This window comes from Mobula hypostoma, chromosome 1 (genome assembly GCF_963921235.1).
Source record: "Mobula hypostoma chromosome 1, sMobHyp1.1, whole genome shotgun sequence".
Classification (NCBI taxonomy): Eukaryota; Metazoa; Chordata; class Chondrichthyes; order Myliobatiformes; family Myliobatidae; genus Mobula; species Mobula hypostoma.
In genome coordinates, this window is record NC_086097.1 from 54,915,733 (window position 1) to 54,940,721 (window position 24,989).

Consider the following 24,989-nt stretch of genomic DNA (forward strand, 5'->3'; position numbering starts at 1 on the left):
ACAGACCTTGAGGGAGGACAGAAAGTAATGCAGATTCTTAGTTTGAAGGACAGCATCTAAAGCACTCAAAAATTGACCTAGGCTTAGTTGGCTTAGTAAAGTTATGAGGGAGACGAAGTATGATGTACCCAATCTTAAATCTTCATTTAGCTATTGCTGCACATACCATAGGCCTTATTTCTCAAACAATGCCAAAGCATTTTTATCCAGGTATTTTTCTCAACCGTGTGTTCTGAGGAAGTAAAATGGAAATGAGAGACAAAAAGGCCAAGAGAGATGGCACTATGGCAAACCAGGAATCTTGACAATACTCCAACAATCTTTTTGAAAAATGAGATCTAGCACATACTAACCTATTGCTGTACTGTGTGGCTTGCAGAGTAAAGACCATTTATTACTTACTAAGTTTGTAAACAGTCAACTACTATCCTATTGCCACAAAAACAGGAACAGCACTGACACACAAGCCTAGATATTTACAAAGTCAGATGCTTGTTTTTCAAAATTAAAGCCTAGTTCTTCTGGCTTTCTTCACAGCAAGGTCCTTGATCAAATCACTAAAATCCAATTTCCGAACAAAATCACTTTCAAGTGACGTCAGAGTAAGTTGACTCAGCCTGTCCTGTCCCATTGTGGATCTGAGCCTATGTAGTTGCCATTATCAGGCCTGCCAAGTATGTCACTGGAGCCTCAAATAGCCAGTCCCCTCTCGACCAAAAACTTCACAGCCACCAACACTCTTCTCAATACGTCGGTCCAGTAGACACACTCTGACTAGAACTGTTTTTGCAGTTCTGTATCTATTCTTCCGCTGTCAGATGCTAGTGTAACGTAGGTCAGTATCGTTTTCCTGCGGTGTTTGCTATTTTCATGCTCTCCTATGCGCTCAGCGGCATGTTTCCAGTCGCTAAAGCCAGTTTCGAAGATGGACTGACAATTACCATCACTGAAGATGTGGCATGCAAAACAAAACACACAGCTGGTGGAAGGGGAATACAAGAGCCATTGCCTTGATATGTACTCACCATTTACGAGCTTGCGTTTGAAGTGAAATTTGGGAAAAAAAACGTCTGCTGTTTGTATACTCGTTCCAAAGTTTTGATATCTGCATCCTTATTCTGGCAGGACTCCGGCCCTTTCTGAGCCCAGTATGCTCGGACTGAATCATCTAACGTTTCCTTTCCCCAGCGAGCAGGATCAGTGCTGTAAGGATCCTCAGCAGCGGTAACGTTATCATTAATGGCGACCCGACTTGGTTGTTCAGAAGCCTCTGTGGTCGGGAATCCCAAAGTCATGCTCTCTGCCTCTTCAACGTTAGCTGACTGTGGCAAGGACGGTGGTCCTGTGCTAATGCTGGTGCTAGCGCTAGCTGTTGAACAAGTCTCCATTTGTCCACCGGTCTCAGATTGTGACAAGAGCGATGGTACTGCTGCATCATCGAGAACAGGTTTAAAAAAATTCTGTCAATTTTGATGTCTTTTTTAATGCTTCTTTCTCATGGCCCTCTTTTTCTTGTTTCTTCTTTCTTTTCTGTGCTCCACTGTCACATTTTTTTTGTCTGCCATGATGATAGCTACCTATTTTGGGCCCCTCTGCAGCTCAGGCCCCTGGGCCACAGCCCAGCCTAGCCCTGCCTAAAGTCCGGCCCTGGGCGTGGGGGGTGGGGGGAGGGCTACTGCACAGGACTGAAAGAAGCTGCAGAGGGTTGTAAATCTAGTCACCTCCATCTTGGGCACTAGCCTATAAAGTACCCAGGGCACCTTTAGGGAGCGGTATCTCGGAAAGGCAGCGTCCATTATTAAGGACCTCCAGCACCCAGGGCATGCCCTTTTTTCATCAGGTAGGAGGAACAGAAGCCTGAAGGCACAAACTCAGTGATTCAGGAACAGCTTCTTCCCCTCTGCTATCTGATTCTTAAATGGACATTGAACTCTTGGATGCTCCCTCACTTTTTTTTGAATATACAATGTTCCTGTATTTTTGCATGTTTTAAAAAATCTATTCAATATACGTATACTGTAATTGATTTATTTATTGTTATTTTTCTTCTATATTATGTATTGCATTGAAGTGCTGCTGCTAAGTTAACATATTTCACGTCACATGGCGGTGAGAATAAACCTGATTCGGAATCTGCTCCAACATTCCATCATGGCAGATCCCAGATCCTACTTAACCCCATACACCTGCCTTCTCGCCATAACCTTTGATCAGGAAACTATCAACTTCCGCCTTAAATATACACATGGACTTGGCCTCCACCGCAGTCTGTGGCAGAGTTCTGGTGCTTTTTTTGTGTGGAGTTTGCATGTTCTTCCTGCAACCAACTGGATTTTCTTGCAATACCTTGTTTTTCCTCCCACAGTCAACAAGATAAATTAAGTAACCACTGTAAATTGCCTCATGATTGTGAGTGGTAGGAGAATTGGTAGGCCAGTTTATCTGAGAGAGGATAGGTTATACTATAACCGTTTTAGGGAAATAAGTAGAATTAAATGAATAGGATTGTCTGAGAGGCAGCATAGATTTAGTGAGCCAAATAGCCTTCTACTTCATTTGAAGATATGCAAACATACCTCAAGTTGAATGACTTGCTTACTGGTGCACATAAAATAGAAAGCAAAACAACTTTTTATTCACCTTTTCTTTTCATAGGTTTACCATTGATGTTTTCTCCGGCCAGAATATTGTTTTCCATTTTAACGTTCGCTTCAGGGAAGGTGGCAATCATCAGGCTATTGTTCGAAATAGCAAGATCAATAATGTTTGGGGTAATGAGGAAAGAGCTATACCAAATTTTCCATTCAGGAAAGGAGAACATTTTGAAGTAAGTAGAATATACTATGTATCTTCCTCTTCTATGGACGATTAGTTTCTTTCCCCCCCCCCAAAAAAAAATATTGTGGCATGCTAATAGGAAAATACTTTTTAAAAACTTTTAAAATTATTTGATTTTAACTAATTAAAAATGGTTAAAATGATTTGATGCTTTGGATATGGAAAATTCCCATTCTCACAGATCCATGTCTTCCTGAGCAACCTTGATCAGCAGTTTCCTGGGTAGAAAGCTGATGCATAATCACAGCAGGTTGCTGGCAGGATTCCTGAAGTGAGCATGAAGAAGGGTTTCTACTGACTTGGTAATGTGGCATGGGCACCAAGAAAATGGAGCGATGCAGGACGGAGGCCTTGTTTAGGGCCTAAGAATAAGCAGAAAGGCTGATGTGTTGTCCTGTGCATCCGTTTACCACCACACATTGGAAATCTGAACCCAATGGAGCTGACTGTAAATATTATGAAGTACTTAATATAACAGATTTTAGTGCCTCTGTCATCTATTTAACTGGTCAGTTGCTTTTAATACAACATAGTTGTATTTTTGAGGCATCATACGTCTGCTTGATAGTCTTGTATTTTGCCAGTGTTTGACGCAGGTAAGAAGAAAATTCGTGCTTGGGGACATATTCATATTGGGTCTGGGTACACAACTCCCTCAAGGTCCTCTAATACTGTTTCCCATTTCATAGCCTTCAATGATGTTGCCCTGTTATTTGAATATGATTGTGGCTAATATCTACAAAACCCTGACATTCTTTTGCTCTGTGATGGGTCCTGGTTTCTTTTCATGATTGGTTACTTTGTCCCTCTCATTTACACATGCAGATAATGTGTCTTCAACAGACACAAATGATAGTTTCCTTCATCTATATACTACTAGAACTCTCATGTTCCGTCTGTTTGTGACCTCCAGTTAGCGCAAATGGTGCATTACAGCACTTTTTTTGGCTAAATTGAATTTAAATGCGCTAACTTACAGAATGCAGGCAAAGTTCAGGGTTATATATTCGTATAAAGTTGCTCATTCTCCATAAATCAACAGGCTGGTTTTCACTCGAGACCCGATCGGCCATCATAGAAATCGGGACGCGACAGCCGGACACATGCATGGCCAGCCTCAGCAGCCACACCTACTGGAGCAAAAGGGTAGGGCAGCTCTATTTCAAGGGGACACATTCTGCTAATCACCATCAGCATGTGCAGGATTGGGACAGATCTAACTGCCACCCATCAATAAGAGATAATTAAATCTTATTGTAATGACGTACTTAGAGACACCCATAAAACCCTTTGCTGCAGTCAAAGGACAGCGGTGACTATATCACGTCCATTTAGGAGAGCGCCAACCACATCATCAAGAATAATCAGCATCCTGGAGGCTTTGGTGTTACTGCTTCGTATCTTCTATCCAGCATTAGGGTAAAAAAAAATGGTCAGCCTAATTATGCCGCGTGAACAAGGAAGGGGGACATTATGGTCAAGAGATGACGCCAAACGTCGTCGGGAAGCGGCAAGGAGAGGGGAGAGAACAAGAATCGGATGAGGACAGGGCCGCACGACTCCAGGATCAAAGAGTCAGGACAAAAAAAGATGAGAGAAGAGGAGACAGGAGGAGAGGCATGCATGTCTCCAAGATCAGAGATAAGCAACAAACAGCAGAAGAGATGAAGAGACGGGGGATGAAAGGACTGCACGTCTCCAGAATAACAACAAGAGGCTCAAGGGTGGCAGATAAAACAGAAATGATGCCATCGAAAGTGTCCTTCGTTAAACAAGGAGGAGTTATATTTGCTTTGCTATGCATCGTTCTTCTTTAATAAACTGGGGTTTTCTACTTAAGTTTCCAAAGCAAAGCGATAATAATAGCATTCAGGAAAATTTAATGTTCATTCTGGTCACATCAGACTGCACTACCAAGAGGGAGGGATGGGCCTCCTGTCCCATGATCCTCTCATATCCCCTTTGCCAATCACCTGTCCAACGCTTGGCTCCATCCCTCCTCCTCCTGTCTTCTCCTATCATTTTGGATCTCCCCCTCCCCCTCCCACTTTCATATCTCTTAATAGCTCTTCCTTCAGTTAGTCCTGACAAAGGGTCTCGGCCTGAAACATCAACTGCACCTCTTCCTAGAGATGCTGCCTGGCCTGCTGCGTTCACCAGTAACTTTGATGTGTGTTGCTTGAATTTCCAGCATCTACAGAATTCCTGTTGTTTGCGAACTATGTGAACACCTGGGTACATTAAGTAGGGTGAAATGTCAAAGTTCTTTCCATCCTATCTGCTATAAAATACACGCAAAATGTTATTGAAATATTTTTCTAATTGATATAGGGGGCTTGTGAAGTCCTCATCCCAACCTTAATGAGCGTTACCTATGCATACTCTTCTCTCACAAAGCCACTTAGATGTTAATCCGAGAGCATGCTTGTATTTGACGTCTGCCAGAAATACATAGAGCAGGTAAAATGTGACATGAGCAGAAATGCTAATTAGATACAACCACAAACGTTTTGACACAGCATGCTGTACCCAAAACCCTCTTAATCTCAGAGCTGAGCACATGCTGAACATAATGAAAGGCCAGTCACACTGTTATTAGATAGAGGGCTCTTCAGCCAGGTTTGTTATGTTCTACACATTTTTGTTGTGGAGTTATTTTTTGTTTTAGAAGCTGTGCAGGGGCTGGTGAAGCAAGTGATGAACTGTTTTTCTTTTGTTGACCTTGGGGCTTTTGTAACACTGACACAAGAAACTGCAGACACAGGGACAAGGATCAATAAGAAAAAGCTGCTTGAAGAATTCAGCAGGCCAGGCAGCATCTGTGGAGGCAAAGGGATAGTTGATACTTTGATCTAAGATGTTGGCTATTGCTTTGCCTCCTCAGATGCTATCTGACCTGCTGACTTCCTTCAATAAAGAACACACATAAAAGTTGCTGGTGAATGCAGCAGGCCAGGCAGCATCTCTAGGAAGAGGTGCAGTCGACATTTCAGGCCGAGACCCTTCGTCAGGACTAATACCAGCAACTTTTATGTGTGTGTTGCTTGAATTTCCAGCATCTGCAGAATTCCTGTTGTTTGACTTCCTTCAATAGCTTGTTTTTGCCTCTAAAAACAACACTTGCTGTATTGAAAAGGGATTCCTTCTTAAAGTTGTACATTTAGAGCAGGGGTCTCCAACCTTTTTTGACACATGGACCCTTGCTTAAAGGTATAGGTTCATGTGTGAAAAAAGGTTGGAGACCCCTGCTCTAAATGTACAATTTTAAGAGGGAATCCTCTTTCAATACAGCAGGTCTAAGGCAAATGAACAGAGGCCACTCACTTTAGTACAAGCTCCTGGAAGAGAGAAGAAAAAGTTCTGGGAAGATGGAGTAACACTCTAATCTCATCATTAGAGATAATAGATTAAGATGTCTGCATTCAACTGAAAAGTAGCCACTGAAGGCAGCACGAACACTAACCTCAATAGGCAGGTTCTTCAGGGACTAGCAGTCTGTTGTCTGCAGATACAGTGGCATGCAAAAGTTTGGGCATCCCTGGTCAAAATTTCTGTTACTGTGAATAGCTAAGCGAGTAAAAGATGATCTGATTTCCAAAAGGCATAAAGTTAAAGATGACATTTCTTTAATGTTTTAAGCAAGATTACTTTTTTATTTCCATCTTTTACAGTTTCAAAATAACAAAAAAGGAAAAGGGCCTGAAGCAAAAGTTTGGGCACCCTGCATGGTCAGTACTTAGTAACACCCCCTTTGGCAAGTATCACAGCTTCTAAACACTTTCTGTAGCCAGCTAAGAGTCTTTCAATTCTTGTTTGGAGGATTTTCACCCATTCTTCCTTGCAAAAGGCTTCTAGTTCTGTGAGATTCTTGGGCCGTCTTGCATGCACTGCTCTTTTGAGGTCTATCCACAGATTCTCGATGATGTTTAGGTCGGGGGACTGTGAGGGCGATGGCAAAACCTTCAGCTTGTGCCTCTTGAGGTAGTCCATTGTGGATTTTGAGGTGTGTTTAGGATCATTATCCTGTTATAGAAGCCATCCTCTTTTCATCTTCAGCTTTTTTTACAGATGGTGTGAAGTTTGCTTCCAGAATTTGCTGGTATTTAATTGAATTCATTCTTCCCTATACCAGTGAAATGTTTCCCGTGCCACTGGCTGCAACACAAGCCCAAAGCATGATCGATCCACCCCCGTGCTTAACAGTTGGAGAGGTGTTCTTTTCATTAAATTCTACACCCTTTTTTCTCCAAACATACCTTTGCTCATTGCAGCCAAAAAGTTCTATTTTAACTTCATCAGTCCACAGAACTTGTTTCCAAAATGCATCAGGCTTGTTTAGATGTTCCTTTGCAAACTTCTGACGCTGAAGTTTGTGGTGAGGACGCAGGAAAGGTTTTCTTCTGATGACTCTTCCAGGAAGGTCATATTTGTGCAGCTGTTGCTGCACAGTAGAACAGTGCACCACCACTCCAGAGTCTGCTAAATCTTCCTGAAGGTCTTTTGCAGTCAAATAGGGGTTTTGATTTGCCTTTCCAGCAATCCTATGAGCAGTTCGCTCAGAAAGTTTTCTTGGTCTTCCAGACCTCAACTTGACCTCCACCATTCCTGTTAACTGCCATTTCTTAATTACATTACGAACTGAGGAAATGGCTACCTGAAAACACTTTGCTATCTTCTTATAGCCTTCTTTTGCTTTGTGGGCATCATTTATTTTAATTTTCAGAGTGCTAGGCAGCTGCTTAGAGGAGCCCATGGCTGCTGATTGTTGGGACAAGGTTTGAGGAGTCAGGGTATTTATAAAGCTTTGAGATTTGCATCACCTGGCCTTTCCTAATGATGACTGTGAACAAAGCCATAGCCCTAACAAGCTAATTAAGGTGTGAGACCTTGGTAAAAGTTAGCTGAGAGCTCAAATCTCTTGGGGTGCTCAAACTTTTTCATGGTGCTCCTTTCCTTTTCCCCCACTCTAAAATTGTACGAAACAAAAATAATACACTAATCTTGCTTAAAATGTTGAAAAGAATGTTTCATCTTTAACTTTATGACTTTTGGAGATCTGTTCATCTTTTACTCACTTAACTATTCGCAGTAACAGAAATTTTGACCAGGGGTGCCCAAACTTTTGCATACCACTGTATATAAAGGATATCACAAATGTTTTTAGTCCATTTTATTGGATAAACAGTGTCACCATGTGCTGGGCATTAAGAGGCAAACTATAGAATAGTTCCATAGAATAGAATGGTATAGAATAGAATAGAACCATTCTATTTCTATTTTACCCTACTCTAGCCTCTTACTTCTTAACTGCCTATCATGACCTCTGGATCCCTTCCTCCTTTCCTTTCTCCTATGGTCCACTATCTTCTCCCATCAGGTTCCTTCCTCCCCAGACCCTTACCTTTCCTATCCACCTGGCTTCACCAATCACCTTCTAGTTTTTCTCCTCGCTCCCCCCAACCTTTCTATTCTGGCATCTTTCCCCTTCCTTTCCAATCCTGTGGAAGGGTCTTGGTCTGAAATATTGCCTATTTATTCTTTTCCATAGATGCTGCCTAACTTGCTGAGTTCCTCAAACGTGTTGTGTGCGATGCTTTGGATTTCCAGCATCTGCAGAATTTATCGTGCTTATTGCTTGTTTTCTTAGCTGGCTGCACATTCTGACTCCTGAGAATATATTGCTTATTGATATTTTGCTGACTCTGCCCCAACTTGTTACCCAAAACTCTTGTTTTTGTGGATCTGTACTAATTCCAGGTTACGAAACTCTTTGATTATGAAGTTGACATTCTTCGTTTTAAATCCTTACATATTTTCAATTTCCTGTGCTTTTGCAGCCTTTCAAATTATTTGTAGTGCTCCAGTTTTGCCTATTTCATACATAATTTTAAATTAGTCCACTATTCTGCTTGAAGTTTCAAAGAGACTAAACCAGAACCCTCTTCCTCAGCAGCTCTCTTCTACATCTAACACTCAAGGAGTCTGAGCTATGACTGTAAATGTACCCTTTTATGGTCAGTGTGAAATTTGATTCTAGTTCTGTCTACTTATTTACTTCTGTTGTGGTTGGTCATGATACCTGCCTAACACTGAATAGCATCAGCTAATAGTACATCATGATCCTCTACCTGCTTTGTCCCTATACAATTTTGTGTCAATGCAGTTCATATGGATTGCTTTGTCAAAATCTTGATGTTTTTATCTCAAGCAATATATTTATTACTTCTTTGTGGGAATAACTCCACTTCCCTGGTTGCGTATTCAGTTTTACTGGATTTTTTTCCCTATCTTTTGGAAGACCTGCACTCCATAGCAATTCAATTTAAGGGTAAATTGTTACTGACTGAGAATGGGGGCTTTTGGGGGCAAAATGGAGGGCATGGTGTTTGCTTCTGGAAAGGAGTTGTACGGCATTTAGATATTTCTCTGGAGTTTTCAACATCTGTTTATCTATCTGCTATCTAGTAATTGATCTAATTTCTATTAAAAGGAAAGTATTTTAGAATAAGTGGTTCTTCTCCCTTTGCTCCATCTTCACTGTAGTAAATATTTGAAAATTATTTGTTTCATAAAGCCTTGTCCAATTTACTGATTTTCAGGTACAGCTTAAGCATTTGCCTTTGAATTTAATCTGAAAATTTGAATCAGCAACAGTTTATAATTTGAAATTACAATTTGTTGAGAACGTTTACTATCATCTTGAAGAAGGGGTCTCACTGATCTATTAAAACATACAGGGAACCAAAACATACCTCACTTCTTTTTTTTTGTTTCTTCCCATTCCCTCAAAATGCCCCACAAGTATCCTTACTGTTTTGAGGCAAATTCCCAGGGTCAGACAAGGTGTTTCCTTGGACCTTGTGAGGAAGCTCGTGCAGAAATTGTATGGGCAGAGGTACTTAAAACATTCTTAGCTGTGGGTGGAGTGCTGGATGATTGGAGGACAGATAATGGGTTGTTCAGAATCAGGTTTAGTATCACTAGCATATGTTGTGAAATTTGTTCTTTTGCGGCAATATATTGCAATATATAATTCAAACCTATAAATTACAATTCAGTTACTGTGTGTGTGTGTGTGTATATATATGTGTGTGTGTGTGTGTAAATTAAATAAGTTATGCAAAAAGAGAGGGAAAAACACTAAGGTAGTGTTCATTGTCCATTCGGAAATCTGATGGCGGAGGGGAAGAAGCTGTTCATGAAGCTTTGAGCATCTTCAGGCGCCTTTGCCACATCGATGGTAGCAATGGGAAGAGAGTATGTCCTGGGTGTTGGGGGTTCTTAATGATGGATGCCGCCTTTTTGAGACATCACCTTTTGAAGGTTTCTTCGATGCTGGGGAGGCTATTGTCCATGATGGAGCTGACTGAGTTTACAACTTTCTGCAGCTTATTTTGATCCTGTGAAGAGCCCACCCCCCATACTAGATGGTGATGCAACCAGATAGAATACTCTCCATGGTACATCTGTAAAACATTTGCGAGTGTCTTTGGTGACATACCAATTCTCCTCAAACTCCTAATGAAATGTAGCTGCTGTTGTGCCTCCTTTCTAATGTTGGATCCAGGCTAGATCCTCAGAGATGTTGACACCCAGGAACTTAAAACCGCTCACCCTTTCCACTTCTTATCCCTTGATGAGGACTAATATGTGTTCCCGTGACTTCCTCTTCCTCAAATCCAAAATCAATTCCTTGGTCTTACTAACACTGAATGTAAGATTGGCAAATTTATAGACAGCATTTGAGCTGTGTCTAGCCACACAATTGTGAGTGTAGACCGAATAAAGTAGTAACGTAAGCAAGCATCCGTGAGGTGCACCAGTGTTGATCCTCAGCAAAGAGGAGATGTTACTTTCAATCCACAAAGACTGTGGTTTGAGAAAGGCTCATGGAATAAGCTAAGAAACGATAGGCCTGTGAGCGTGAAGTCAGTAGTGGGTAAGTTATTAGAAGGTATTCTAAGGGACAGGAATAGACAGGGACTAATTAAGGACAATCAGCATGGCTTTGTGCGTGATAGATCATGCCAAACCAATTCTATACAGTTTTTCAAGGAAGTTACCCAGGAAAGTTGATGAAAGAAAGGCAGTAGATGTTGTCTACATGCCTTTGACAAGTTTCTATACGGAAGGTTGGCTGAGAACGTTAAGTTGTTGGGCATTCAGGATGAGATAGTAAATTGGATTAGACGCAAACAACAGGAATTCTGTCCTGACGAAGGGTCTCGGCCTGAAACGTTGACTGCGCCTCTTCCTATAGATGCTGCCTGGCCTGCTGCGTTCACCAGCAACTTTGATGTATGTTGCGTAAATTGGATTAGACGTTGGCTTTGTGGGAGAAGCCAGAGAATGGTAGTAGATAGTTGTCTATCTGACTGGAGACCCCCTAGACCTGAGTCAACGTAGTAGTAGTAGTAGTAGTCGTCTCTGACTGGAAGGCTGTGACTAGTGGTGTGCTGCAGGGATCAGTGCTGGTTCCCTTGTTATTTGTTATTTATATCAGCAATCCAGATGATCAGCAAATTTGCAGATGACACCAAGATTGGGGGGTATAGTGGACAGCGGAGAAGGTTAGTAGAGCTTGCAGTGGGATCTGGACCATCTGGGAAAATGGGCTGAAAAATGGCAAATAGAACTTAATGCAGACAAGTGTGAGGTTTCGCACTTGGAAGGACAAACCAGGGTAGGACTTGCATAGTAAGAGGTGCGGTGCTGAGGTATGCGGTAGAAAATAATGATCTGGCAATACAGATCTATAATTCCTTGAAAGTGGTGTCACAGGAAGATGGGGTCTTAAAGAGAGCGCTTAGCATATGGGTCTTCATAAATTAAGTACTGAATACATGAGTTGGGATGTTATGTTAATGTTGCACAGTATAAGACATTGGTGAGGCCTAATTTGGGAGTATTGTGTACAGTTCTGGTCACCTACCTATGGGAAAGATATTAATAAGTTTGCAGAGATTTACAAGGATGTTGCCGGGACTTAGGGCCTGAATAAGAGAGAAAGGTTGAATAGGTTAGGACTTTATTCCATGGATTGTAGGGGTATGAGAGAAGATTTGATAGAGGCATACAAAATTATGAGGGGTATAGATAGGGTAAATGCAAACAGGCTTTCTTCACTGAGGTTAGGTGAGACTAGGACTAGAGGTGATAGGGTAAGGGTGAAAGTTGAAATGTTTAAGGGAATCTTCTTCATTCAGAGGGTGCTAAGAGTGTGGAATGAGCTGCCAGTGGAAGTGGTGGATGCGGGTTCGATTTCAACATTTACAAGAAATTTGAATAGGTACGCAGATTGGAGGGGTATGGAGGGCTGTGGTCCAGGTGCAGGTTGATGGAACTAGGCATAATAATAGTTCTGCACGGTCTAGATGGGCCAAAGGGCCTGTTTCTATGCTGTAGTGTTCAATGACTTGAGAAGGAAAATACTTGAACTCTTAATTGGTGTCCCTATCTACAGGGAATTTTATTTATTTTTTTTTAAAAGACTTCAGATTCTGGAAGATCATTTTCCAGAATTGACCTTACAAAATCTTGGAGTCAACCGTGTGCTATTTTTTGCCCTTCATGTAGCAAAGATAGTGTGCTTGTGGACATATACAAGATTGATCCCTATTTTTAATTAATGAAGAATTTGCAAAAAGTTGAACTAGATTTCTCTTTAGCAACCGTAACGAGTTAGTGCAGTAACAATTTACTGGAAGAACTCATTGTGTTGAGCAGCATCTGCGAGAGGAAAGGAATGATTGACTTTTCAGGTCAAAACCCTGCATCCGCACCAGTAGTGCAGTAACCTCAGAAGGAAGACTCCCATTTATGGTTGGTTCATGCACCAGTGATTTCAGGGTTAAAATGATTAGGAAGAGACTTGGGAGGATTTTTCCTTTTTGTAGTATGTGGTTATTATCTGGAACTCATTGTTTCTGGGGTTGTGGAAATAATCAGTTCTGAAGATGGAAATGGATGGTCACAAGGGAATCAATTTGTGGAGAAAGAATAATAGAATGGAACCGACTGGATTGCTCCATAAAAAGCTGGCATGGATCTTATAGCCTCCTTCTGTAATGTAACAGTTTCTGATTCTTATAGAGTCAATGTTGCATTGAAACAGGTTTTTCAGCCCACTATATCTATGGTGACCTTTATTACCATCTATCATTTGCAGTACAAGGTCTGTACCCTTCTTTGCCTTGCCTATTCACGTATCTGTCCAAATATCTTCTTATACTGTTTGGTTGATGCTTAATTGACTAAAAGACTAGCAAACCACTCGGTTATATTAAACTACTACATTCAAAGTTGAGATTTAATTTTCATGCAGAAAGTTTTGGCGGTGGGAGAGAATATCATCTAGGGTTTTCCTCCTAATTACAAAAGAATATCTATGCGTAGCTGGTCAAAGAGGAATTGAAACTGAAAAAGCAGCCTGACAACTAAAGTAATGAAGGTTAATGATATTACTGAAGTTGTCATTTGTAACTTTAGAACATTTATTGGCTTCCATCAGTTTACAGATTGGGACTTGGAAATTGGTGAAGCGAAAAACCTTTCCAAAGTCTTAAGAGTATTTCAAAGGAGCAGCTGGAGAATTGTGCCTGAGAAAAAGAGCTGAGTACAGTAGATTCTGTTTAATTGGGACTCATTGGGACCAGTACATTTAGGCCCAATTAAGCAGCAGCCCCAATTTGCCGAAGTTTCAGGAAAATAATTAAAAAGGTATTAAAAAAGCCAAAACTACCATTTAAATGGGTGACAAATCATATATTTAAATGAAATACAGAACAAATTAGAACACAGACCAATACTACTACAGTACTATAAAATTGTGTATTAGTTCCTAATAGTTATCACCAGAGGAATTCATCCAGTGTTTCCTGCCATGTTCTTTTCATTGTAAATGAATACACTCAGCGCAGACACAGTGCAGATAATGGACTACCTTCATACAATGCTTTCAACAATTGCATCCTCCAAATCTTATTTTTCATTTAAACATTGAAGATGATTGTTGATACCTTCAAATTCTTTGTATTTCCTAACTTGTTGAAGTAGTGACATCATTTCATTTTCATTCCCAGTTGTTTCTGGCATATCCAAGCCTCAATGCTTGAAACCACAGTAAGCAAGACTGTTCTGAATTGTCATATTGTTTATTTCTCATCAACTAACAGTGACAAAAATGACTACTTTTTTGGACGGACGGACACACACACACAATGCTATTTAAAAACTGTTTGTTCTAAGCATGGTGTAGTGCCTAATGACCACACAAGTGTGTGCAACTGTTGCTAATTAGAAACTGTTCAGCAACAGTCTCATGTCCCAGTTAAGTAGCAGTGTCCCAAATAAACAAAGGGGTGTTTAAGATAATTTAATATTCCAACAGAAAATGTTATTTGTAGCTGATAATGATGTATTTAGTATTTTCACTGATAGTTAATCCATTTCTATTATTAAATTATACCAGTCTAATAGTATATAATTTATTAAGTAGCATTTAAACCTTAAGGAAAACAATTTTTTTCATAAAGAGTGATAGCACTTCAAAATAGTTAGCTTTGTAGTCAAAAATACTGTCTAAATGTAAATTTGTACTTCATTAGAGTAAATAGAGTTAGAACTGAATTTAATAATTTGCATGAAATAAATTAATTTATTTTTAAATCCTGCAGTTACTGATTCTTGGTGAACCAGAACAATACAAGGTGGCTGTGAATAAACAACATTTTCTTGAATTCAAACATCGATATAAGAGTTTGAGAGAAGTGACCAAAGTCAGCATCTACGGCGATATCACTCTTCATAAGATGTTTATGGTGTAAACTCGGGATACTCTTACTAAAGTGACCGCTAGTATTTGGATATATGAAAATTTGAGCACTTATTACTAACTGGTAAACTTTTATCATACTACTATACTAGAACCACCAGATCAGTCTCGGAATTAATTACATTGTAAAAGTATGGAAACAGACTATTCAGCCTATCAAGCATCTGGTAGTTTTACCATTTGACCCATATTGCCCCATCTCATTTCTTGCTTACATGCCTTATTCTTTTTACCACTTTAAAATTGCTTTTAGAATAATTCATGGACTTTTCTTAATGATTGAGAGTTCTTCACTTCTAAGAATTGTATCCTACCCTCTCATTTTTGCATGTAAGGTTGTGTGGAATTATTACCTAACATTATTTTAACTCCTTAAAATATGTTCATAATAGCAAAATGCCACATGGAAGAAAATTGACAAAAACTTAAGGAATATTATATGTAAATTACCTGAGCTTTGTATTTCCTTATATTTTGGGCACTTTTATTAAATATATATGTAAACACCAAATGCATTTTATTTCAATAATTCCATTGGCTAAAAATTCGTTTGTCCTGAATTGGTGAACCTAACCATCTTCATCCGCTTTATCAATGACTTATTTCTGTTCATAAGATCAGAAGTGGAAATATTCACCAATGAATGCAAGATTGTCAATTTCAGGTGTAACATTTGGTGAAAAGAAATATCCTTACTGGCTGAAAACAAAACATAGACAACCAAGTAGTTATCATGATTATGGTGCTGCACAACATTATATCTTTTGCATTCATTGAAATTATTGTCTTGTACCATTGATCAAAAACGCAAGTGGACCAGCCATATATGTTACATAAACAGATCAGAGATTGGGTATCTTGTGAGAAGTTCATCTTCGGCCATCCTAACTTTTTCAATAACTTAAGTGTGAGAAAATACTCTCCAGAGGAGTTTAGGCCTAACAATATTTAATATTTACATTTTATTAGCACTGCATGCACTGCTGCTAGCTACAAAATGCATGGGAATTATTTGCCTGGGCTACTACAATAGCATTAAGCTGCAGTTTGAATGAGCTTAAATGGAATGAGCTAAGCTTAGAATAAGTTTTTGAAGAGCTGACCAAGAGGTTAATAGAGGAAGGGAAGTAGATGATGTTTACATGAACTTTAGCAAGGCCCTTGACAAGGTCCCATATGGTGGGTTGGTCTACAAGGTTAGAATGCATGGGATCCAGTGAGTTAGCAAATGATATATAAAATTGGTTTGTGAGTAGAAGGCAAGGGAGGTAGGAGAGCATTTTTTTTTATATCAGATAAGACACTGGTGACCAATATTGTGCCATAGGACTCTATGCTGGATTACTGTTAATCATATAAATTGATTTGAAGTGAACATTGGTGGCATGATTAGTAAGTTTGCAGATGACACCGAAACTGGTGGCATAGTGAACAGCGAAAGTTTTCTAAGGTTACAGCAGAATATAAATCGAATGGGAAAGTGTGCAAGGGAATGAAAGATGGAATTTAACTCAAGACGTGTGAAGTGAGGCTCTTTGGGAAGTTAAACCTGGACAGAACGTACATAGTAGGGCCATGGAGTGATTTTGAACAGAGAAGCCATGGGAAATGAATAAATAGTTCCCTGATAACTGGGACTGGTAAACAGAGTAATGGCAAGAATATGGCATGGGATCCAAGTTGAGTTAGCAAATTATATATAAAATTGGTTTGTTGACATGCTTGCTTTCAATCACAGCGGCAATGACTAAGATTTGGAATGTTATGTTACAGCTGTACAAAAGATTGGTTTAGACTACACTTGGCGTATTGTATGCATTTCTGATTGCCACATTACAGAAAAGATGTGTTTAATCTAGAGTGGATGCAGAAAAAAATTCACAAGGAAGTTGTTTGGTTTGCAGAGTTTGAGTTTTAAGGAAATATTGAGTGGTCCAAAGGAATAAAATACCAGCATATGCAGTGTACCCCTGTCTCCATTAAATAGGCTAGGTTTCATTTTCACTGGAGTGAAGAGACCAAAACATGACATGACAGGGGTATATAAAATTAGAAGTAGCATAGAAAGGATAGAAGGCCTGACTCCATTTCTCTAGTACAGGTTTCCCCCGCTATCCGAAGGTACAGCGTTCCTATGAAATGGTTTGTAAACCGGAATGTCGTAAAGTGAAGAAGCAATTACCATTTATTTATATGGGAAAAATTTCTGAGCGTTCGCAGACCTAAAAAATAACCTACCAAATCATGCCAAATAACACACAAAACCTAAAATAAAAGTAACATATAGTAAAAGCAGTAATGATATAATAAATACACAGCCTATATAAAGTAGAAATACTTTTCTACAATCATTGTCGCACTGTTCTCCGTAGCAAAACCATCTCACGCAAGCGCTCTCGGCAGAAACACTCTCTCCAGTAACCTTTAAGCTGCCAAATCATACCAAATAACACATAAAAATACATAGCCTATATAAAGTAGAAATAATGTATGTACAGTGTAGTATCACCTACCGGAATCGAGAAGACAGCGCCGAGCACACTGATGACGGTGTGTTAGGCTGAGTCGTCAGAGGTTGGGGTGGTGCAGTGGTCCCCAACCTTCAGGCTGCCGACCAATACCGATCCGTGAAGTATGCGGTGGAGCAGTGTTGGCTGGGCCACACCCAACACATCTTTAAGAAAAAAGCCGAAATAAACAAGCTAATTAATTAGGTGCCGCTCGGCACATAAATGTCGGCCCAGATCAGAGGTGATTGTGCGTCGCCTCTGATCTGGGTGGACATTTACGTGCCGGGCAGCACCTAATTAATTAGCTTGTTTATTTCGGCTTTTTTCTTGAAGATGTGTTGGATGCGTCCTGGCTACCGCTGCATTCTCCACGGCAATGTATCGGTCCGCAGCCCGGGGGTTGGGGTGGTGGGACACTGGGGCGTCATCTCATCGTCGTCTGTTTCCATCAGGGCAGGCAGGTCATCTTCTAACTCTGCCTGCCTCAATGTCAAAGGTCGAGGTTCGTCTGCTGTGGCTGATGTGGAAAGGTTTGAAAAACAGTATGCTTGACTGCTAGCCTCGCCCATTTTTCTATCATACAGTTCTTTGTAAGCACTCAAACCATCCTGCAAATGTGCCCTAAAGCTACGTACCCTTTCAAAATTAAAGTCATACTTTTCTGCAATCATTGCAGCGAAAATCTCAGGCAGTTGCTTCACGTTCAGTTCCTGGATGACTTCACTTTCGGTCCGTTTGCTACTGCATTTGGTTTCGATTGTTATCCTTTCCTCTTCCAATTGCATCAACTCTTCATCTATCAGTTCTTGGTCATGGGATGCCAAACCTCTTCAACATCATCTTTGCCAACTTCCACAAGCCAAACTCACTTCGTCCTTACTTTGTTCACCACGATCGAAACGCTTAATTATGTCTAGTTTTACACTAAGTGTAACACCTTCACGAGCTCTTTTAGGCTTTTAGAAACATAGAAAATAGGTGCAGGAGTAGGCCATTCGGCCCTTCAAACCTGCACTGCCATTCAGTATGATCATGGCTGATCATCCAACTCAGAACCCTGTACCAGCCTTCCCTTCATACCCCCTGATCCCTTTAGCCACAAGGGCCATATCTAACTCCCTCTTAAATATAGCCAATGAACTGGCCTCAACTGTTTCCTGTGGCAGAGAATTCCACAGATTCACCACTCTCTGTGTGAAGAAGTTTTTCCTAATCTAGGTCCTAAAAGGCTTCCCCTTTATCCTCAAACTGTGACCCCTCGTTCTAGACTTCCCCAACATCGGGAACAATCTTCCTGCATCTAGCCTTTCCAATTCCTTTAGGATTTTATATGTTTCAATAAGATCCCCCCTCAATCTTCTAAATTCCAAGAAGTATAAGCCTAGTCGATCCAGTCCTTCATCATATGAAAGTCCTGCCATCCCAGGAATCAATCTGGTGAACCTTCTTTGTACTCCCTCTATGGCAAGGATGTCTTTCCTCAGAATAGGGGACCAAAACTGCACACAATACTCCAGGTGTGGTCTCACCAAGACCTTGTACAACTGCAGTAGTACCTCCCTGCTCCTGTACTCGAATCCTTTTGCTATGAATGCCAGCATACCATTCGCCTTTTTCACCGCCTGCTGTACCTGCATGCCCACTTTCAATGACTGGTGTATAATGACACCCAGGTCTCGTTGCACCTCCCCTTTTCCTAATCAGCCACCATTCAGATAATAATCTGTTTTCCTGTTTTTGCCACCAAAGTGGATAACCTCACATTTATCCACATTAAATTGCATCTGCCATGAATTTGCCCACTCACCCAACCTATCCAAGTCACCCTACATCCTCTTAGCATCCTCCTCACAGCTAACACTGCCACCCAGATTCGTGTCATCTGCAAATTTGGAGATGCTGCATTCTTCCGATACCTTAGAACTCATCTTGCTAACGGATGCTCAAAATAAATCAACATAAAGCACAGATGCTCACAGGCACATGCTTAAGCAATGCCGGCTAGAATGCAGTTCCAGGGGAGGTGCCTGGCTGCTTGGGGCGCGCGCTGCCTTTTTTTCGTAACAGTGAAAACACCTTCTGTTAGTGAAAACAGGTAACTAATGTAGGTCTTTCGTAACAGCGAGGTTTCGTAAAGCGGGGGACACATGTAGTCTTGTCTAAAACCAGAGGGTATGACCTTAAGGTGGGAGGGAGGAGGGGATCTTGGGTATAAATTTTTTGTACATGGAATATTTGGTTTCTGGAATGAGCTGTCTGATTAGATGGTGGGGGCAGAAATGAAACATTTAAGTGGTATCTTGACAGGATGCTGAGGAAATTGGAATTTCTGCAGATAAATGGGATTAGTACAGATAGGCTTTATGATTGCCATTGACAACAGTAGGCTGAAGAGCCTGTTTCGGGAGACCATATCTTTTATGGACATCAACACATTTCCGGGCATCAGTACCTCAGAGGTTCTATCCTCGGCCTAATATATTGATGCAATCATGATGAGGTAGTTCCAGTGGCTGGTATATTACTTAACATGAGTAAATTTCTACTGATGTATGGTGGTGAGCAATCTGATTGGCTGCATCTTCACCTGATACGGAAGCTCCAGTGCACAGGGTCAAGAAACACTGCCGAGGATTGTAGATTCAGCCATCTTTATCATAAGCACCAGCCTCTCCACCATTAAGGATATCTTCAAGAGATGCCTCAAGAAGGCTGCATCCATCATAAAGGACCTTAACCATCCTGGGCATGCCCTCTTCTCATTACTATCATCAGGGAGATGCACACTTTATTTTTTTGGAACAGCTTCTTCCCCTCTGCCATCAAATTTCTGAACAGTCAATGAACCCATGAACACTACCTTGCTATTTTGCTCCCTTTTTTGTACCGTTTATTTTTAGATTTCTTACTGTAAGCTATGGTCCTTTTTATGTATCGCACTCTTCTGCTGCCACAAAACAACACATTTCAGAAGCAGAATCGGGTTTACTATCACTGACATATGTCGTGAAATTTGTTGTTATGTGGCAGCAGTTCATTGCATTACATAATAATAAAAACAGTGAATTACAGTAAATAAATACATAAATAGTATGCATCATAAAGTTAAGTTAAATAAGTAGTGCAAAAATTAGTATCACAAGTTGTCTGTGATAATAAATCTGATTTTGATTCTGTGCAATACAGCTCCGGTTCTCTATGTGTCAGAACCGGACATTTTTTTCTGCAAATAATTCACATAATATTGGCACAGTCTTACTCTCTTCACCAGTACATCCTGTTCTGCCAGGCGTGTTCTACAGTCCTGCTATTTGCAACACATTAAGTCTTTGTTAACAGCACCCTTCCCCCCAAATGTCCTATTATTCCATTTAGCAGAATGACCCCTACAACTCGCCATCTATAGTAGCCTTGCCCTCACCCTATCACAGATGAATCCCTCCAATAATCTTCTTTGCAATTTAAAACTACCTTTTTTCCTTAATAATTCTCATGAAGGAGCTTTGATCTGAAATGTTATTTTGTTTCTGTTTCCACAGATTCTGTTTGACCAATCAACTGTTCCCAGAATTTTTTGTATTTTAATTCAAATTTTCAGCATATGCAGTACTTTTGATAAAAACTTCAGTTTACAAATATTTAATTGGAGAACATTTCATTTTAACCATTTACTGGATTTCAGACAAGCAGCCTGGTAATTTTTTGACAGTGAAGGAGTTGAGAGAGGTTGTGCAGACCGTCAGTTCTTTTCTGGAATAAGTCACTGAGGGGCGCCATGTAAATGAGAAACAGGCAGAGGTCAAAAGATTTTCCCAGGGGATACCAGAGTGACAGTGTGGGAGCAGGAAGTGAAACCCTTGCAGTTCATTCTTTTGACTATCAATCACAGACATCCCACCCTGCAAAAACTCATTTCAGTGAGGTATCACCATCAATTTGCGGGAGACTCCCGGAACTTCCGGGAGAGGTGGGATGTCTGCAGTAGAGTAGCTCCTCAGCAGCTAGCAAGTTAGTTTAAATAACGTTAGCTATGCTAATAAATAAATGACACCTGTTACACTCACCTCAACATGTCTTTTACAGTCCTAACCCACCATGGGCAATAGAAAAGTCACTGTTGCAAACAGTGCAGCGAGCAACACTGTCATTATTTATGACCCCTATTAGGCAGGGGTACACTTTAGGGTAGCCTGGGGTGACATACGTTTAATATTTTCTGTTTTTGGAATACTCTCCCATGGCGTGCTCGCTCACTCTCTCTCTCGTGGTCGCTCTTGCGCTGTCGCTTGCTTCTCTCTTGCTCTCTTTCGCGCTCTCTCTCTTGTGGTCGTTCTCGTGCTCGCTCACTCTCTCTCGTGCTCTCTCGCACTGTCGCTTCTCTCTTTCGCGCGCTCTCTCTTGTGGTCGCTCTCGTGCTCGCTCGCACTGTTGCTTGCTTCTCTCTTGCTTCTCTCTCGCTCTCTCTCTCGTGGTCGCTCTCAAAAAATTGATTTCCGTGATATTGTATATAATTTGCGGGCATCAGGGAGCCACTATTAATATGTGGGAGACTCCCGGAACTTCCGGGAGAGGTGGGATGTCTGCAATCAATAGATAAAAATTTAGATCAGGCAAATGAATACAAAATTTTAAAGTAACATTTCAACTAATTTTGTTAAAAGCTACCATTTGTTTAATGCGTGGATGATATATTTATTTTGGGAATTAAGGGTTATGGGGAAAAGGCAGGTAGATGGAGCTGGGTTTACGGATAGATTAGCCATGATCTTATTGAATGGCCGGGCAGGCTTGATGGGCTGGATGGCCTACTCCTGCTCCTACTTCTTATGTTCTTATGTTCTAAATGCTGACATACATAGTTGAAAGGAAGAGGAAAACAGGATGGTGTTGTTTATGTTAAACATTGCCGACAAAGAGTAGAGGACACTGAGACTAAAGATTCAGCCAGTTTCATCATGGACCCAATCCTCCCCACCACTGAGGACTCCTTCAAGAGGCAGTATCTTAAAAAGGCAGCATCCTTCATTAAGGACCCTCACTATCTGGGACATGTGCCTTCTTTGTATTACTACCACTGGAGAGGAGATACAGGGGCCTGAAGACCTAAACTCAATGATTCAGAAACAGCTTCTTCTGCCTTTAGATTTCTTAACAGTCCATGAACACTACCTCATTATTCCTTTTGCTTGCATGATTTATTTATTTTGTAATTCATTTTATTTAAAGGTACACCACAGAATCTTCCAGCCCAGTGAGCTGTGCCGCCCAGCAACCCACCTATTTATTCCCAGCCTAATCACAGGACAATTTACAATGACCAATTAACTGGTAGTCTTTGGACTGTGGAGGGAGACAGAACAGCTGGAAGAAACCCATGCCCTCACAGGAAGAATGTACAAACTTTCTTACAGAAGATGCGAGAATTGAAATCCAAACTTTCGACACCCTGAGCTGTAACAGTGGCGCACTAACCACTGTGTTACCCCAATAGTAATTTTATGTCGTTGCACAATACTGTTGCCATAAAAACTCATAAGAAAGTGATAATCAGCCAGTTCTGATGAATAGTTTTGGTCTGAAACATCGACTGTCACTCTTTTCCATAGATGCTGTCTGGCCTGCTGAATTTCTTCAGCATTTAGTGTGTATTGAAAGTGATAATAAACCTGATTTTGATTCCAATACAGATCAAGAAGGTTGAGGATGAAGAACTTTTACTATCTCTATCACATTAATGACTTTATTAGAGAGTTTTACATATGTTGGAATGCAAATAAGTGGAAGATGCAAAATCAGTGATAATGTACTAGAAAAAGAGGTGAGAAGGGATACATGCATAAGACAACGAAAGGAATATTCATTATATTTTAAACTTGGCGGAAAATGCTCAGATCTTTTATTTGGTGGAAATGAGTTGAAAAAAAAGAGAATTTATTCAATGTTCACCCAGATGGGAGAGCTTGCAAGAAAGCACTGGTTACATCTCTGTTGATGGAAGACATAGAGACTGAAGGTCCCAGATGCTGAAGGACATATAGAGCAAAAGGAGACAATCAAAGAGAACTATCAGTATGATATTTTAAAATTGTGATAGAAATCCACTTCCACTGTGAGGGAAACGATGCTTAAGGACTTAAGTCTGCAGATGCTGGAGTCTGCAGCAACAAACAATCTGCTGGAGGAACTCGAGATCAAGTTCAATTTTAACTGTCATTCAACTATACACATGTATACAGCTAAGTGAAACAGCATTCCTCCAGGGCTACGATGCAAAACATGGTACACACAGCAGACAACACGTGGCATATATAGTTATGATAGCATACAGTCACATTAAAATTTATGAGCCCAAATCTCTAAGTGTCATGGCCTGAAGATTGATGGTACATCAGATGTCGTCCTAGAGCCATGTTTCTGCAAGAATAAACACACAGCAGTTCCTCATGTTGCGCTAGTTCAGTCACAGACTTGTCTTCCATGGAGGACACACTGGAGAGCACCACTAACAGGATGGCCAGCTCCAGCCAAGCATGGATTCCAGTACACCCAATGCGCCTCGGTTCTCCTCCACATCACCTCTGGAGCCTCCTCTCCTGGGTGACTGCCACAGCATGTAGGCCTGGAACACATAACAACTGAAGCCACACAGTTCCTACACCACTGGTCTTGCAAATGAACCAACGGATCAGACGTGGTATTTCTTATTACCAATGTCCAACAGGGTCTTGTGATCTCAAGAAAAGTTTGCACCATGTGTTGGACTGCATACCATTTCTGACCCTTCTTCCCTGGGTGGCTGTAGCAGGTGACGATATGGTATGCAATAAACCTGTACTGCACAGCTCACCTGCCGTCCAACAACTCGGTAGTGAGGTAGGCTTGCAGCATTTGGTATTCTTAAAATCCAGCAGTGTCCTGCAATCACAAGAAAGTCAATAAGGACCTGGAGAGGCCACTGCCACCAAGCGCGCAGCCATCTTACTGCTGGAACAGACACAAAGTGACTAGAATTACGAGGAAATTCTCTTAGCTCTAGAAATGCATCCAATATTTTAACAGGAATCTAATCCTCAACAAAACTATAAACATTAGCACGTTTTTAAGAAATAATTTAAATAATGATATGAAAAACATCTTGATCTAGCTAACTGCTTGCCTTTTAATATTTTGCTTAGATGCAGACTATTCACAATGGCTGGTGTATTATTGCCTTATTCTTCTTGGGCAGGCTTGGGGTTGAGATTTAATTTCTTCCATTCAATTCTGTTGACTGAATTTTAAAAAAGTTTTGTTTAGACATGCATTTGACACTACTAAGAATATCTGAATAAATGTATCATTCACATGAAGAACACAAAACAACTTTTCTGACAAGCTATGCATGGAAGAGTTTCTAGATCACATAATGCATTTTAAATAATTTCATACTGAACTGAAGTAAAAGTTAACTTGAATTAAATGGAGCATGAATGAGAAACCATTTTCACTCATAATGAAAGTTAAAGGAACTCATGCATTCTTTGTTCAGTATGTAATAGCTTAACAATAAACTCCTGCTATCATATTAGCAAATGACCTCAACTGTGCTATAAATTTCCAAGATTCTGCATTAGCTATGGTGCAAAGACTAGGCCATTAAATTCTTATCACAGTGCAACTTTGTTTTACAATACACATTTGAATCGATACATGATGGCATGCAAGCCCTGCTCTTAGCCAATATTCCAATCACAGTGCAGACTGTGTTGAATGAGGTTTTACCATCACCCTAATATTTCTTAATATTTCTTGCCATATTACACAACATC

At 40.5% G+C, this 24,989-nt stretch overlaps 1 protein-coding gene across 1 annotated transcript in view; it reads left to right on the forward strand.

Annotated features, from left to right (window-relative positions):
- Positions 1-15,198, forward strand: part of lgals3b (lectin, galactoside binding soluble 3b) — a 36,281-nt gene extending 21,083 nt beyond the window's left edge. Inside the window, exons 4-5 of the mRNA XM_063049216.1 lie at positions 2,656-2,827; positions 14,514-15,198. Of these exons, the coding sequence (XP_062905286.1) occupies positions 2,656-2,827; positions 14,514-14,663 (322 nt within the window). The 3' untranslated portion in view covers positions 14,664-15,198. The remainder of the gene's footprint in view (positions 1-2,655; positions 2,828-14,513) is intronic.
- Positions 15,199-24,989: the final 9,791 nt, after the last annotated feature.